Source organism: Gobius niger (assembly GCF_951799975.1).
Source record: "Gobius niger genome assembly, chromosome: 15".
Taxonomy (NCBI): Eukaryota; Metazoa; Chordata; class Actinopteri; order Gobiiformes; family Gobiidae; genus Gobius; species Gobius niger.
This window is the reverse complement of record NC_136866.1, coordinates 9789203-9801667: the sequence shown is the minus strand read 5'-3', so window position 1 is coordinate 9801667 and position 12465 is coordinate 9789203. Positions and strand designations below refer to the sequence as shown.

The window sequence follows — 12465 nt, the reverse complement described above, 5'->3', positions numbered from 1 at the left end:
TGAAACGTTCCTTTGAAATTTGGTGGACTTCAGAGACATGTGGGAATAAAAGTTTAGGGCAGAGCTTGTACAACATGTCACCATTTTCTTCTTCTATATCTATATCTCAGCCACAATAACACCAAGTCCAATTCCAATTGATTTTTACACATTAGATTAGAAGACGGTCTTCTTCAACAAAACCTATTTCCCACAATCCTCCCTGCCCACGTCCGCAGATGTTTTCTCTGACTTAAGTGCGGACTCACCTCACCTTAAGGAAGTCATTGCCAACTGTCTTCCCCAATCACAGCGCCGGCCGCGACCCATCAGAGCCAATCATATCATAGCAATGCGCTCTGTCACGGTCCCAAACGCTGAACGGGTTAACCGTCATGTCGGGTGATGCAGGACGGTCCTGACGTGATGGACAGGTGGCCCCCAGCGGCCTCTGGGGCGCCTTGTGTTCCCAAAGAAATGTTTGACCACCTTTGACATTTAAACAAGCGTCGCCATCTGATGCGTCGCGCTACTACCAGACCCTGAGACACGGACACACTGCAAAGTCACTCAAGACATGGGAAAGAACAAACGCTGCGAGGGGAAGGAGTTCGAGTTTGCTCAAGTTATTAAGGGATGGGTTGGTGCAAAACTGAAAACGAGTGAAGCAGGGACAAACAAGTACAAGTACATTTGGCCTCTGTTGTACATCAGCTGCCTCCAAGTGTGCAGATAATTGCAAGTTCATTCTATTTTTGAATGTATCATTTTTTGTGGTGTGCAGTACGACCGGAGATCATTAGTCCAGTGTTTTTTGTCTGGGGGGGTTGACACTCTTCCAGTCCTTCAGGATACACTTCTTGGCAGCCGTTGCTACAAGTAACACAAAAATGTTTCTTATTTGAGTTAAACTTTTAGTGAAGTTATGTCACCCGGTAACCAAATCCTAGGATCGGCGTCCAGAGTCTGTCCACAAGCCCGAGAGGTCACTGCGATGAGTCCAGTATGGCTTCAAACAACTCCATAGCATGTGCAAGAGTTCCAACAGAGATCTTTGAGATTGATCAGAGATGTCTTTTAACCTACATGGTGAAAAGGGAATTTAATTTGTCTGTGTTTAGTTGACACCAATTTTGTTTGTGCCAATTTCAATAATCTGGAATCTGAGGCCAGTATTGCACAGGTTTTTAGTTGTTGGGAAAATAGGAGGAAACTCCACACTGGCTCCACCTGGCCTGGGCGGGAGTTGAACCCATGACCTTCTTGTTATGAGGCAAGAGTCCCAAGTGCCATTGTACCCGAAAGCTACTGTTTTTGTCAGATGAAAATGAAATATTGAAGATACAATTGGGGTCTTGACACTTTTCATTGTCAATATTTGACTTGAAAACAACATTTTCATCTTTTCTGATAACCGTAACTGATTTATTCTGTGTGAATCAGCTTAAGTTGTGAGAAGTCCTCACGAGCCCACTTCATGCATCAGTCTCGCTACTATTTCACCCAAGGGCTTTTTCTCATCTCCACTCTTAATGTGTGACGGCAAAATTCAATCTCCTGGTTCTGTATCATTATATAAACCATTCTCTCTACGCAGCGTCTTATTTAAATGTGCTCCCCTCGACATATCAAACATGGGAAAGGACAATAGCTGACATGACTTTGCGAGGCTATTACACATTGTCAGCCTGCGTTGGCCCTGTGACACACTGGCCATTTCCCTGTCAGCTCTTATGACTGGCTGTGCCGCTGACCTCCTCATGACCTCAGCAGCACTTGATATGGATTCTATATGTTGCAGTGCAAAGGGAACGGGCGGTGTCGCGAGGTCAGTAATTGAATGAAATTTTCCTATTGAAAGGCTGTTAGCAATTTTTACTCCCAGGAAAAGATGGAATTTGATGCAATTTTCAGGAAAAAGGTTGCTAGAAAGGTTATACTTGAGATTTCTCTTTTCTATTACGGGAGCATTTGCCATTTAATAGAATGCCACCAGCCTGAGTTCACATCTTTCAAAAATTATTATTCTGTCTGGCACTGAAATGACAACGTTTTTAGATTCATTTCTTACATTTTGATATCTATTTTTCAATAATGTATGTGGTCCGCAGGTTTATTAAATAGGACAGTTGAGGATGAAAGGGAATAAAGAACGGGCAGAGAAACATTAACAAACTGTTGAGGACATGATCTGATGTTGAAGAAGGCTTTGGCCTGAACGCTATAGGAAAATGTTGCTGATTCAGGCGTTATACTGGAAGGCAAGGCTGTTAATTTACACTGCGTATTTTGTACACAAGGTAACTCAATGCGCCTTACAGGAGAAGATATGTGAAATTACAATCAGGTTAAGCACATACATAAAAACATCAAGACATAGGAAATACACAGTGGTCATAGTGTGGAATTTCTTCTTGGGGACAAGAAGGACGACCGGCCATTGACCAGGGGGTGGGGCTGAGGAAACATGTTGAGGCAGACGCAGAACAACGGGGCGTGGTTAGGGAGGGGGTATGTGTGTGCAGTTGTTAACAATCCATGGTCAGCTCAGTCCTTATCTGGTTTAGCTCCGTGGCTTAGCCTTGAAGGAAAAGATAAGCTGTCTAGCTGCTTCAAACCTCCTCTCTCAGGAGGACGATAGTTATTCCAGAATAGTTCATGAATTTATAATTAATTAGCTTTCACTTGGTCTCAGCATTAGTTCAGTTCTCCAGAGCAGGTAGTTCTCTTCACAGGTCATCCCTGTTCCTCCCAAAACATACGTAGTCCATATAGCAATGCAAGACCGGGTCTATAAATGCATTGATAGTCTTGTGTCTCGAGATGCACCGATCCACCTTTTATTCTTCTGATACCAATACTGCAGGTTTGAGTATCTGCCGATATCCTAAATTCACCAAGAGACTTTCTTAAAAGTAGTTTCTGTAATTGAAAAAGTTGTTCCTCTTTTCTCCATAAAATTTCCCCTTTAAGTCTGATTTTTTTTCTTGCAACAAGATGTTCTCAATTATAGGCTATCTATTAATAAACTGTAATAGAAAAACATTAAAAAAGAATAACTGAAGAAAAGATTAACTCTTTTATTAGGCTACTTTTAGATGATCAAATCATAGTTTCTGTCCCATCCTTGATAAGTTGATGTTAGCGTTCGCATGTTGCCGCTAGCTTTAGCATATTGTTGCTTGCCACGGCATTTTGAGTGTCGATCAAAAATGCGTTTTAGGAGCTTAAAGGGACTTTACAGAGTTTAAAAATTAAAAAAAATTAAGCATTCTCGTCCCCTTACATGTGCCAGCAATGTCCTAATGTGTAGAATGAGCTCAGACCTATTCACCACATCTGCCGCTAAAATCCTGCACTGTCACTGAAAAAGGTGTTAATTCGGTATACATGAGTGTAAAAATGACCACCTTGCATCTAGTTCCTTTTAAAACTTCAAAATGACGTATGGCATGTCAGTATTCACTTAGATTTAGTTGCTGAAAGTTGTGTTTTAAATCAGTGAGAGCCAAACTAGTATCAGTTCACTATCGGATATTTGTAGCCGATACCTGAAATCGTATTTTTTCTGGTATTGGATGTGCATGTGTTTGACCACGGCTCGAACATCCCCATTCTCCCGTTTGTTTTGCCACCCCCTGACTCTTATGCTTTAAGCTCGACTTGTCAGGTTGCAGAGGACAAGGCAGCCATTTCCTCTGTCAACCAAAGGACAGTCAACCAACCAGAACTGCCACAACACGACACTCCACTAACGGGCCCGAGTCAAGAGAAACAACCTCCTGTCACACCCACAAACAGATGCCTTCTATTTAGGCACCGCTAAAACGGTTCTTGATACATCTGCCGCACAGATAATGGCTTCTCTTCGCCTGTCGTGGTAAATTGCATTAAGCGCTATGCATTCGAGGATGTTAATTGTTAATGCCGGCTAGTTTTTCTTAGACTGGATTTACGTACAAAGCTTGTTGTGGCCAAAACGACACGGTCACAAAAGCTTGGACTCATCTAACCAATGAACTAACTGAACTAGAGGCAGGACTATACAAGGACTAATGGGACTAAAACATGGCTAGAGAAGGACAAGGACAGACCAAGGGCTTCTTCTGAAAACTGCAGTGTTTCACTTTAGTGCGTTCAGAGGTAACACTTCACTTTAGATTTCAATTGACATGATAGCCATACTTAAAAGTGTGAAACATTGCAATTGTGGTACTGTAATCATGGAGAACATACACCTTTCCTTCAGATTCTTTTCAAGGTAAGATGATTTATCACACAAACCCAGTATACAAACACTAACCATAATGATATAGAAACAGGGTTGTAAAACACTCTTTTATTCTATTACCATGTTATTGCTGTGCTGTAAAGTAATCTGCGACCCGATGGGAATAAGCTTTGGCTACTCACTCAATTGGAACGAATTCTGTAGCTTGCATTCTTTGTATCTCGTCATTAAAAATCATCCTTCAGATTTCTGTTTTTGTTTCCCCCCGTACCGTCACCTGCCCACCACTCCCCAACGACAATCCAAGTTGAGAGCAAAAAATCCGTGTTGCCAAACGTCGACGACAAACCCCCGGAGTTCCTGCGTCCATTCAGATCCAATCATAAGCACAGAGGATAGACGAGGAGCGAAGACGAGAGGGATGGAGAGAAGCGAGAGGAGGAGAGGAGACAGACTGGGCCCCAGCCAGTGCAGTGACTCAGTGTGTGTGGGCTGCTCTGCTGTGGAGAGTGGGTAGGAGGGCACAAGCAGCAAATCCTGCACAGTCATCCTGGCGTAGGAAGCTCTCGTCACCTCGCGGCCTCCATAGGGAAACACTGAGCTGGAGGGGCCGTCGTCAAAGCAGCGCCGCGTGATAGGAGATAATAAGGTGGGGGCGCGCAGGGTCAGACTCAGAAACACCAAAAACTTAGGCCGACATGTTGACTTTTGCTTGTTAGGAAAGTTGGGGATTATTTTTGTGTTGGTTGTTTTGACAAGGCAAGGATCACATAATATGACGTTTATGTTGTGCGCAAGTTTGAATTTGGTCGGTCCTGCCTCGGGCCATGATAGCAGACTATCTGCTCCCTCGTGTCGAGCGACGTGCATTATCATTTGACAATATGCAATAGGGTGTAAATGAAACGTAATTTATCTGAGAAAGCTTGTCCCTCCAGTCCTACATCATATGACTTTGTTTGTTTGGTACTTTGCGTTAATAGCTTGCCACCTTTGCTTTACAGCCAATCATTGCAGAAGTTCATCATTTATATCTTTTATGTCGGTGTGCTGTTTCACCCACATCCTTCAACCCTAGTGGTCCATAACAACTCTGTTAATACTGTCCCATGCACACATATTACATGCTGGAATGATACCATCACATTTCTGTAAATATTGTTTTCACTCATTCACTCCTGAGCCCATTAAAGTCTCTCTTGTTTTAAAGGAATATTACACAATTTTTCCATACTGAGATATGTTCTTACAACTTAGACGAGTTGATATGTACCATGGGGAAAAAAAGTATTTGGCCGAAAACCAATAGAAAGTCTATGGGAACTGACCAAATCCTTTTTTTTTCTCCCCACTGTAGCTGTCTGTTTACGTGACTCAGGGCACGCGTAAAGACCAGAGCACAGATGGCGTTAGCATATAGCCTCTCCTCTTCTCCTCTATGGATCCAAACGGAGGTGAAGTTAGAAGTGACCAAGCTCTTCCATGTTTTCCCTATTTAAATATGGTTACACGAGCCTTTACACGATCCAAGTATAGTTACACAATATTAAACATGTCAATTTTCTAAGCGGATAAAAGGGGAACTGTATTGCAAGGCATAGTAATATTCCTTTAAGTTCCTGCTTCAGCCTCGAGTTGTAACTGGTAGTTGGAGAATTTTGCAGAAACAGTCCCATCCTTTTATACTTGAATGTGTATTTTTCATTATCATTCATCACCGGCAGTCATTGGGGCATGTTGAACCATTTTAGTGAAAGAATCTTAAATCTTAAACTCTATCTCTTTCGGGTATTTCATGTTTTAATTAAATGATTCTCTACTTTCACATAGCTCATCTACATAGAGTTTGCTTAAAGATATTTGGCCTAGACTACCTAACCGCAGTGCAATCCAGCATTAAATCACTCTAGATTCCTCCCCGGGCCTTGCACTGCTTAACCTTCTAACTGTGCAAATACATGTATTAAAAAGGCATGAAGGTGACTTGAGCCCTACAATGTTTTAATTACAAAAAGGGCACATATTGTAAATGTGTGTGTTTGAAGCTGCGAAGCTCTGTGTAAGATTAGATCTTCCATAATTGAGACTCTGTGGGCCAGAGGGCTTGCTCTTCAGATTAAAAAAAAGTGTGTTTAATCCAGTTTGGAGCCTCGTCAAATTGATACTCCATGTCATCAGCCCGAGTGTGATTAGTTTTTGCACTGTTTGACCCATGATGGATAACTACTGCATGCATGGAATAGTAGCAGTCCTTAATCAACTTTTTGTTGTTTGAAAACATCTCACAAGTTCACCTCTAATACAGATGAACACGTGTAATTCACAATGGTTGATGAAGAATTATGAATATTTGCAACTGAGATGCATTAAAAAAGACAGCATTTTAACATAGGCTTACAGAAGATCATGATAAGGCAGAGTTTAGTGTTGAGCAGTTAAATGAGTCCGATGGTAGAAAAGTCAGTGCATTTGTATGTGTCTGTGTATATGTATATATGTGTCTGTATATGTGTTTGTGTATACTTACGATGGAAATTAAGAATTAACTGTGCTTTAAGTATAATATAGCTATGGTCCATTTCCTTATAGGAGCATTACATGTTTACAATTATTTATATACTCTATACAGTATCGTAAAAGAAAACTGTATTCCTCTTTTCACTATGGGCACTTGAGTCGTGGGTTTTCGACTACACCTTGAAATTTCCATAAAAACCTTCATGGTGTCGTCCTTTTCACCACTACTTTCTTCTTCCCAAATGACTCCTATCTTAGGTACAGTCACTGCAGATAGGTGCCACTTTGGAGTCCATTTTGAAGTCAAAACTCCCTTTAATGAAAGTTCTCTGAGAGAAAATCATGCAGCTGATTGTAAGGTTCAGAGAACTAGCCTGGGACAGATCACTCCATTTGCAACCTGCTTCTGATGGGACTATCACAAAAAATAGCGTTAATAATACTAACTTGGACCGCTCCAGCATTCATTTGAGTGGCAGCCGTTCTGTCTTACTTTGGAGAGCGAGCAACTGCCACCGTGCGTCGTGACTATTTGAAAACTGAAGATTTCACCAAGCAAGAAGTGTGAACCCGGTGCCACATAAACAATGCATATATTGTCAAAAACACATCCCACGTTGGAGAAGCAAAGCGGACACACACTTTTCAAACTGAAAGACAATCCGTATAATAATGTGGTGATGCATTCATTGTTCTGTCATGGTATGTACATCTGCTGTAAATAAGTCAATATAAATAAATCTGACACCTGCAGCTGAAAGGTAAGCTCTGTATTTGGTCAATATACTGTTTGACAGTAGAGTTTTTTTCTAATGAAGGAGCATGTTCATAATTAAAATGCTGCATTTCTAATTAACCCTCTTGTAGTGGCTCGGAGCGCACTTAATCAGCCATCTTGTGTGGAGAGTGGTTAAACATGCTTCATACATCATAGGATGTAATTACTCAGAATATCAAGCAGCACCACATAGGAACACACAGTACACTTCTCTTCTATAGAGGCTGTTTTGATATAAGCAGCCCCGAAGCAAACACATCAACACAAATGCAGCCCAGTCCACACAGACGAGACACAGCTGGACAGTAAACGCATCAGACACATGCCCAGTGGATCAGAGGACGCCACTGGTGTCACAAAACACTGTGTTACAGCTGCTGAGTCGCAATGCCTTCATGACAAAGTGCCTAAATGATGGTAAATGTAGAACTGCCATGGACTTTGTTCTGGCAAGGTCACTGCTGGTGTGTGAGATATTTCCATTTTAAAGAAAACATTTGTAACCCTTTAAGTCATTCCCTCGTCAAGTAATCCTGTTTACTTTGGTCATTCCCTCATGTTCAGTTTGTGTTTCCTGGGCGAAGGCTTATTTGTTTCACGCTTTTTACATGACACAAGTCACCTAAAGTGCTTCACCCAAGGGAAAAGACATTTTTCATTCCCTCTAAACTGACCCGTTCGTACCGTGTTTATTTATTTGCCATCTATTCATTAGCATGGCGTAGTGTTTTCCATTTAACATCTTAACCCCCACCTGAACCGAGCACGTTTTCTCGAGATTGGTTTCACCAAACCTAAAAGCTTCTTGAACAAAGTGTCAAAACTGCAGCAAAAACAAGGTTGAAAATACAACATAAAAAGTGACAAAAAAGCAGCATAAACATGTCAGAAAAGCAACAATAACAAAACCTTAAAGAGTGACAAAAACATAGCACAAAAGACCATCAAAAACTGGACGAAAGCACAACATGTCCTTCATTGAAAGGGCATGAACAGAACCTTTTTAGAAAACCAATGTGCCCTTTAGAATCTTTTTGCTTTTAAGGTTTGCATTTGGTTTTATGGTGAGGCTTGATAGACTGTAACCCACGCCACTTTCCACACAAAATACTAAGATGGATAGATAAAAGAGGCCAATTTCTTATAAACTAATCACTTTGTTTTCTGTTCTAGCAGTAATCATTCACAATTGGCTACCATTGCAGGCCCATCTGCAAGTATATAATTTTGTGGTTTCTTTATAGTGGTGGACCATAGAGTAGGTAGGGTTGACATCGCCAGCCATTGCTTCTCTGTAATGAAAATCATCACAAACAGCCATTATTAAAAGCCCTTAGGTCGAAAAGTTGTAACACTGTCCCATACAAAGTAACTGCATCCAGACCAGACTTGCCATTGCGCTCTTACAATACTCCTCCTGTGCCGTCGTGTTGCTCAGTGTTTTGGCTCATGTTGGGATGAGATTCATGTTGAGCTCTGTGACATTTCTGCTGTAAAATGTGAATAATTCATGTGTTAAAGAGGAGCGCTGGGGCAGAAGGGAACGGTATACGTCTGTAAGGGTTGTCGTTGGGTTCCCCCGGAGCAACACAGTCCTCATACACTCACTGAGGAGAGCAGTAACATGCTTTCGAGGTGTGAACATGCGCAGAAGGGGTACAGAATACCGTCGAAAGTACTGTGCATGATATTTGGGAGTGAGAGACGCCATTTCTCATTTGCGCTCAAGGTGCTTGGCGATGGATTGTAGCGGGCTGCACAATATTCTGCCATATTAGGTGTCCAAAAATCTGTACCCAAGAAGCCACACTGTATCGGACAATCACCAAGGGCTGCGAACGTTAACCTAAAAACAAAACAAAAACAAATTGCCTGTGAGTTCGATATCTTACACAATAGTTCTTCTTTTTTGCCAATGTTTTTCTGTAAAATCATGGCTACTAACAATCTTTTCTTCTTTTTTCTCTCGGTGTCATGGAATCCAGATTTATTCTTCCAGATGAAAAAGCTTTACTGATTTGAATATGACCACATTATGCGTTCTCCCCCCCCCTTTTCTCACAGAAGTACACCGTAAGCCCAACTCCGATCCCATGGAACCGAGAGACCTTGAAATATATTAGCACATCAAATTACCAAGGTTATTCATTCTTATTCCTTCGAAAGGAACCAAGCAGGGATGAAAGAGTGTAAAAAAATAATTCTGGGGTTGGGAAGATGAATTGGGACCCGTGGTTAAGGGGGGAGGGCTTTATAACCTCTCATTAGGGCTGATGGATGGATAAAAGAAGGAGATGGAGTGGAAGAGATGAAACTGGGAGAAATATGGGGCAGCCATTTTGCCCTCGACGTGTCCTGAAGGTCTGGATCGAAAAGGCCTTGATCAGACGAGTCAAAGTCTGGTGGTTTGCTCCGTCTGCACACACGGCTTCAACCTGATGGGCCGGTAAATGCTCCTATCGCTGTGCTGCATTATTCAGCTCTCATTAGAATTGGACATGGAAGTGATTTTCTGAAGAACCGCTTCAAGCTGTCTGCTTTTTGATTATTGTGCGTTTCTACCACAAAGGATGCTCCCGTTTTTTTTTTTTTTTTGTAGAGGAAATGTGGGTTTGAAGTAGAATGTAATTGAAATGCTATATCATGCAGAGTGCTCTAATTGACGTTCGGAAAGATCAGCTAAATATTAGATAATCCGAGTAGTTAACTTGCTGGTCAGGTGACTTCATTAACAGGTGATGTGATATTGATGATAATGCAAGCAAAATGGAGACATCACTGAGGTGTCAACTGGGCTCGGGTTTTTGCTGCAGCCCTTTGCTAAAATGTATTATTTGGTGCATCTCAGTCATCAAAAGGCTGAGTTCATATCATTTGATCCAGATGTCAGATGGAGGGCAGCAGCCTGTATAACCCTTTGGGCTATTCAGAGAATTTGAAAGCAGAAAGTGATCGGGTCCACTAGTTTGTCATATTAGCTTCTTCAACTGACAATACTGCCTTTGTGATTGAAGGATGGCACTTTGTTTTAACACTATGATGAAAATCCCATGTGTTCAATCCATAAAACAGCTCCAAACAAAACCTTTTGGACAATTAAAAGGCAACACTACCACAGATTTCGAACCTGTCCTTGATCTGCTCTGACATAATACACTATCGACTCATGAAAGTGTTGCAATGTCTCTTGACCTCATCCAAATGAACGCGCGGGACAACGTTTTTGATTGAATTGACGCTCATGATTTGCGGCTGACCTTGTCGATCTTTGTCTCTCCAGAATCACCTTCTGCCACCTGCCCTTCCAAAGCAAATGGTTGTACATCGGCACCGAACGCGGGAACGTCCACATCGTCAACGTGGAGTCCTTCACGCTCTCAGGCTACGTCATCATGTGGAACAAAGCCATCGAGCTGTGAGTGCCCCCCCCTTCACGACACGTTACACCTGTGACATCCCGTGACTTCAGTGACATCTCTTGACCGCCCACTGACATGTTACCCAGACATGATCATGAAAATACAATACAATACCATAGTAACCTTTGAAGACATTTAAACATGGATACATAACATCAGCTTCGACATCTCATCATCACTATGACATTAAACGGTCCCTCAGCATAAATATTCTGGGACCATTACATGACCTCAACAAAATTGCACGGCCAGGACAACCTAGTCGACCTCTTAAAACGCTGTAGTGTGCTGCTTTTGGGCATACAGGTCTGAATTATTGATGCGGGAATTGATCTTTGAACACCGTCAGAATCCTGCTCCTTCTTTTAAATGAGACAGTCCACACACTATCTATGCTCGCTAAAAGGTTAATACAGCCTTAAATCCTCAAAAAGCAAGCATTTTTGTATGGGATTTCTTATTTATGTCAAAAAGTCTCTTACTGTAAATCCTGCCAAATGTTGCACGTGAGTTGCTGTGGGAGAAGCTTTGTATTCATAATGGAAGGTGGTACAGTAGATCATCTAAATTACAGACATGACTTTAACTATCTGAGCCTGTTCCTACAAATGTGTACTACATCTGTTAGCAACAGTTTACCAGATCAAATTGAGGGTCCTTTCACCATACAAATCTGTCCTGAAGCCAGGCCCGATATTAAAGTACAGCAAGGTATGTCCGTTTCATTACTTGTACAGTTAGCATTTAGCTCAGAGGCCAATTTTAGACACTAATTTGTATCTAGGGTAAAATCTCTCAGTCTGGGTATTCATTAATGATTTCTAACTAGGCTTTGACCTCACCCACACGGGGTCAACAGTGTTGGGGGTAACGCGCTACTTAGTAACGCGTTAGAGTACTCAGATTACGTTTTCACAGTAACGAGTAAAGTAACGAGTTAGTTTGCCTTTGCAGGTGATCTCGTACTTGTTTCTTTTTCAAATCCCTGACGTTGTTTGTTTGGGTCCTGATCTCTCCCTTGTCTCATTTCTTCGCGGCTGCAGCTCAGACTGACAGAGCGTCGCGTCAGTGCTCGTGTGCATGTGCAGACTGTGTCCTTCAAAACTTTACAGCAAGTCAGCAACATGGAAGAGTTTTCAGCGAGCGCGTTCACTTCGTGGAAGTACTCACGTTATTTTGAACTTATTGTAGAAAAGGACAATACAGCGCTGGTGGCAAAGCTAAAGAGGAAAACCACGATGAAGCTCGCCCTCACCTCCCTAACAACAACACTTGACATCGGAAGGACCGATCCTGCCAAAAGCTATCAGCAAACTCATAGCTTTATGTGGTTGAGGAAAGCTGTCCAATTAATCTAAATCAAGTTGAGTATGTTGTGTTTATTATTACTAATTCAATGCACTTTGTAAAGCGGAAGAGCATCTTTACGGACGTTTTTTGTTGTTGAAAAAACTGGCGTGGTTTCTGACAGAACCAAACTGTTTACATAAAGAGACCAAAGCTAAGCTTTTATCAGTCGACTATAGGCCTGTAGTTCATGC

The 12465-nt window shown here is 41.8% G+C and overlaps 1 protein-coding gene across 4 annotated transcripts in view; it reads left to right on the top strand.

Annotated features, from left to right (window-relative positions):
- Positions 1–12465, top strand: part of stxbp5a (syntaxin binding protein 5a (tomosyn)) — a 103843-nt gene that overhangs the window by 42267 nt on the left and 49111 nt on the right. For all 4 annotated transcript variants that reach the window (XM_079571948.1, XM_079571947.1, XM_079571949.1 and 1 more), the window contains exon 5: positions 10786–10920. In XM_079571948.1, the coding sequence (XP_079428074.1) occupies positions 10786–10920 (135 nt within the window). The remainder of the gene's footprint in view (positions 1–10785; positions 10921–12465) is intronic.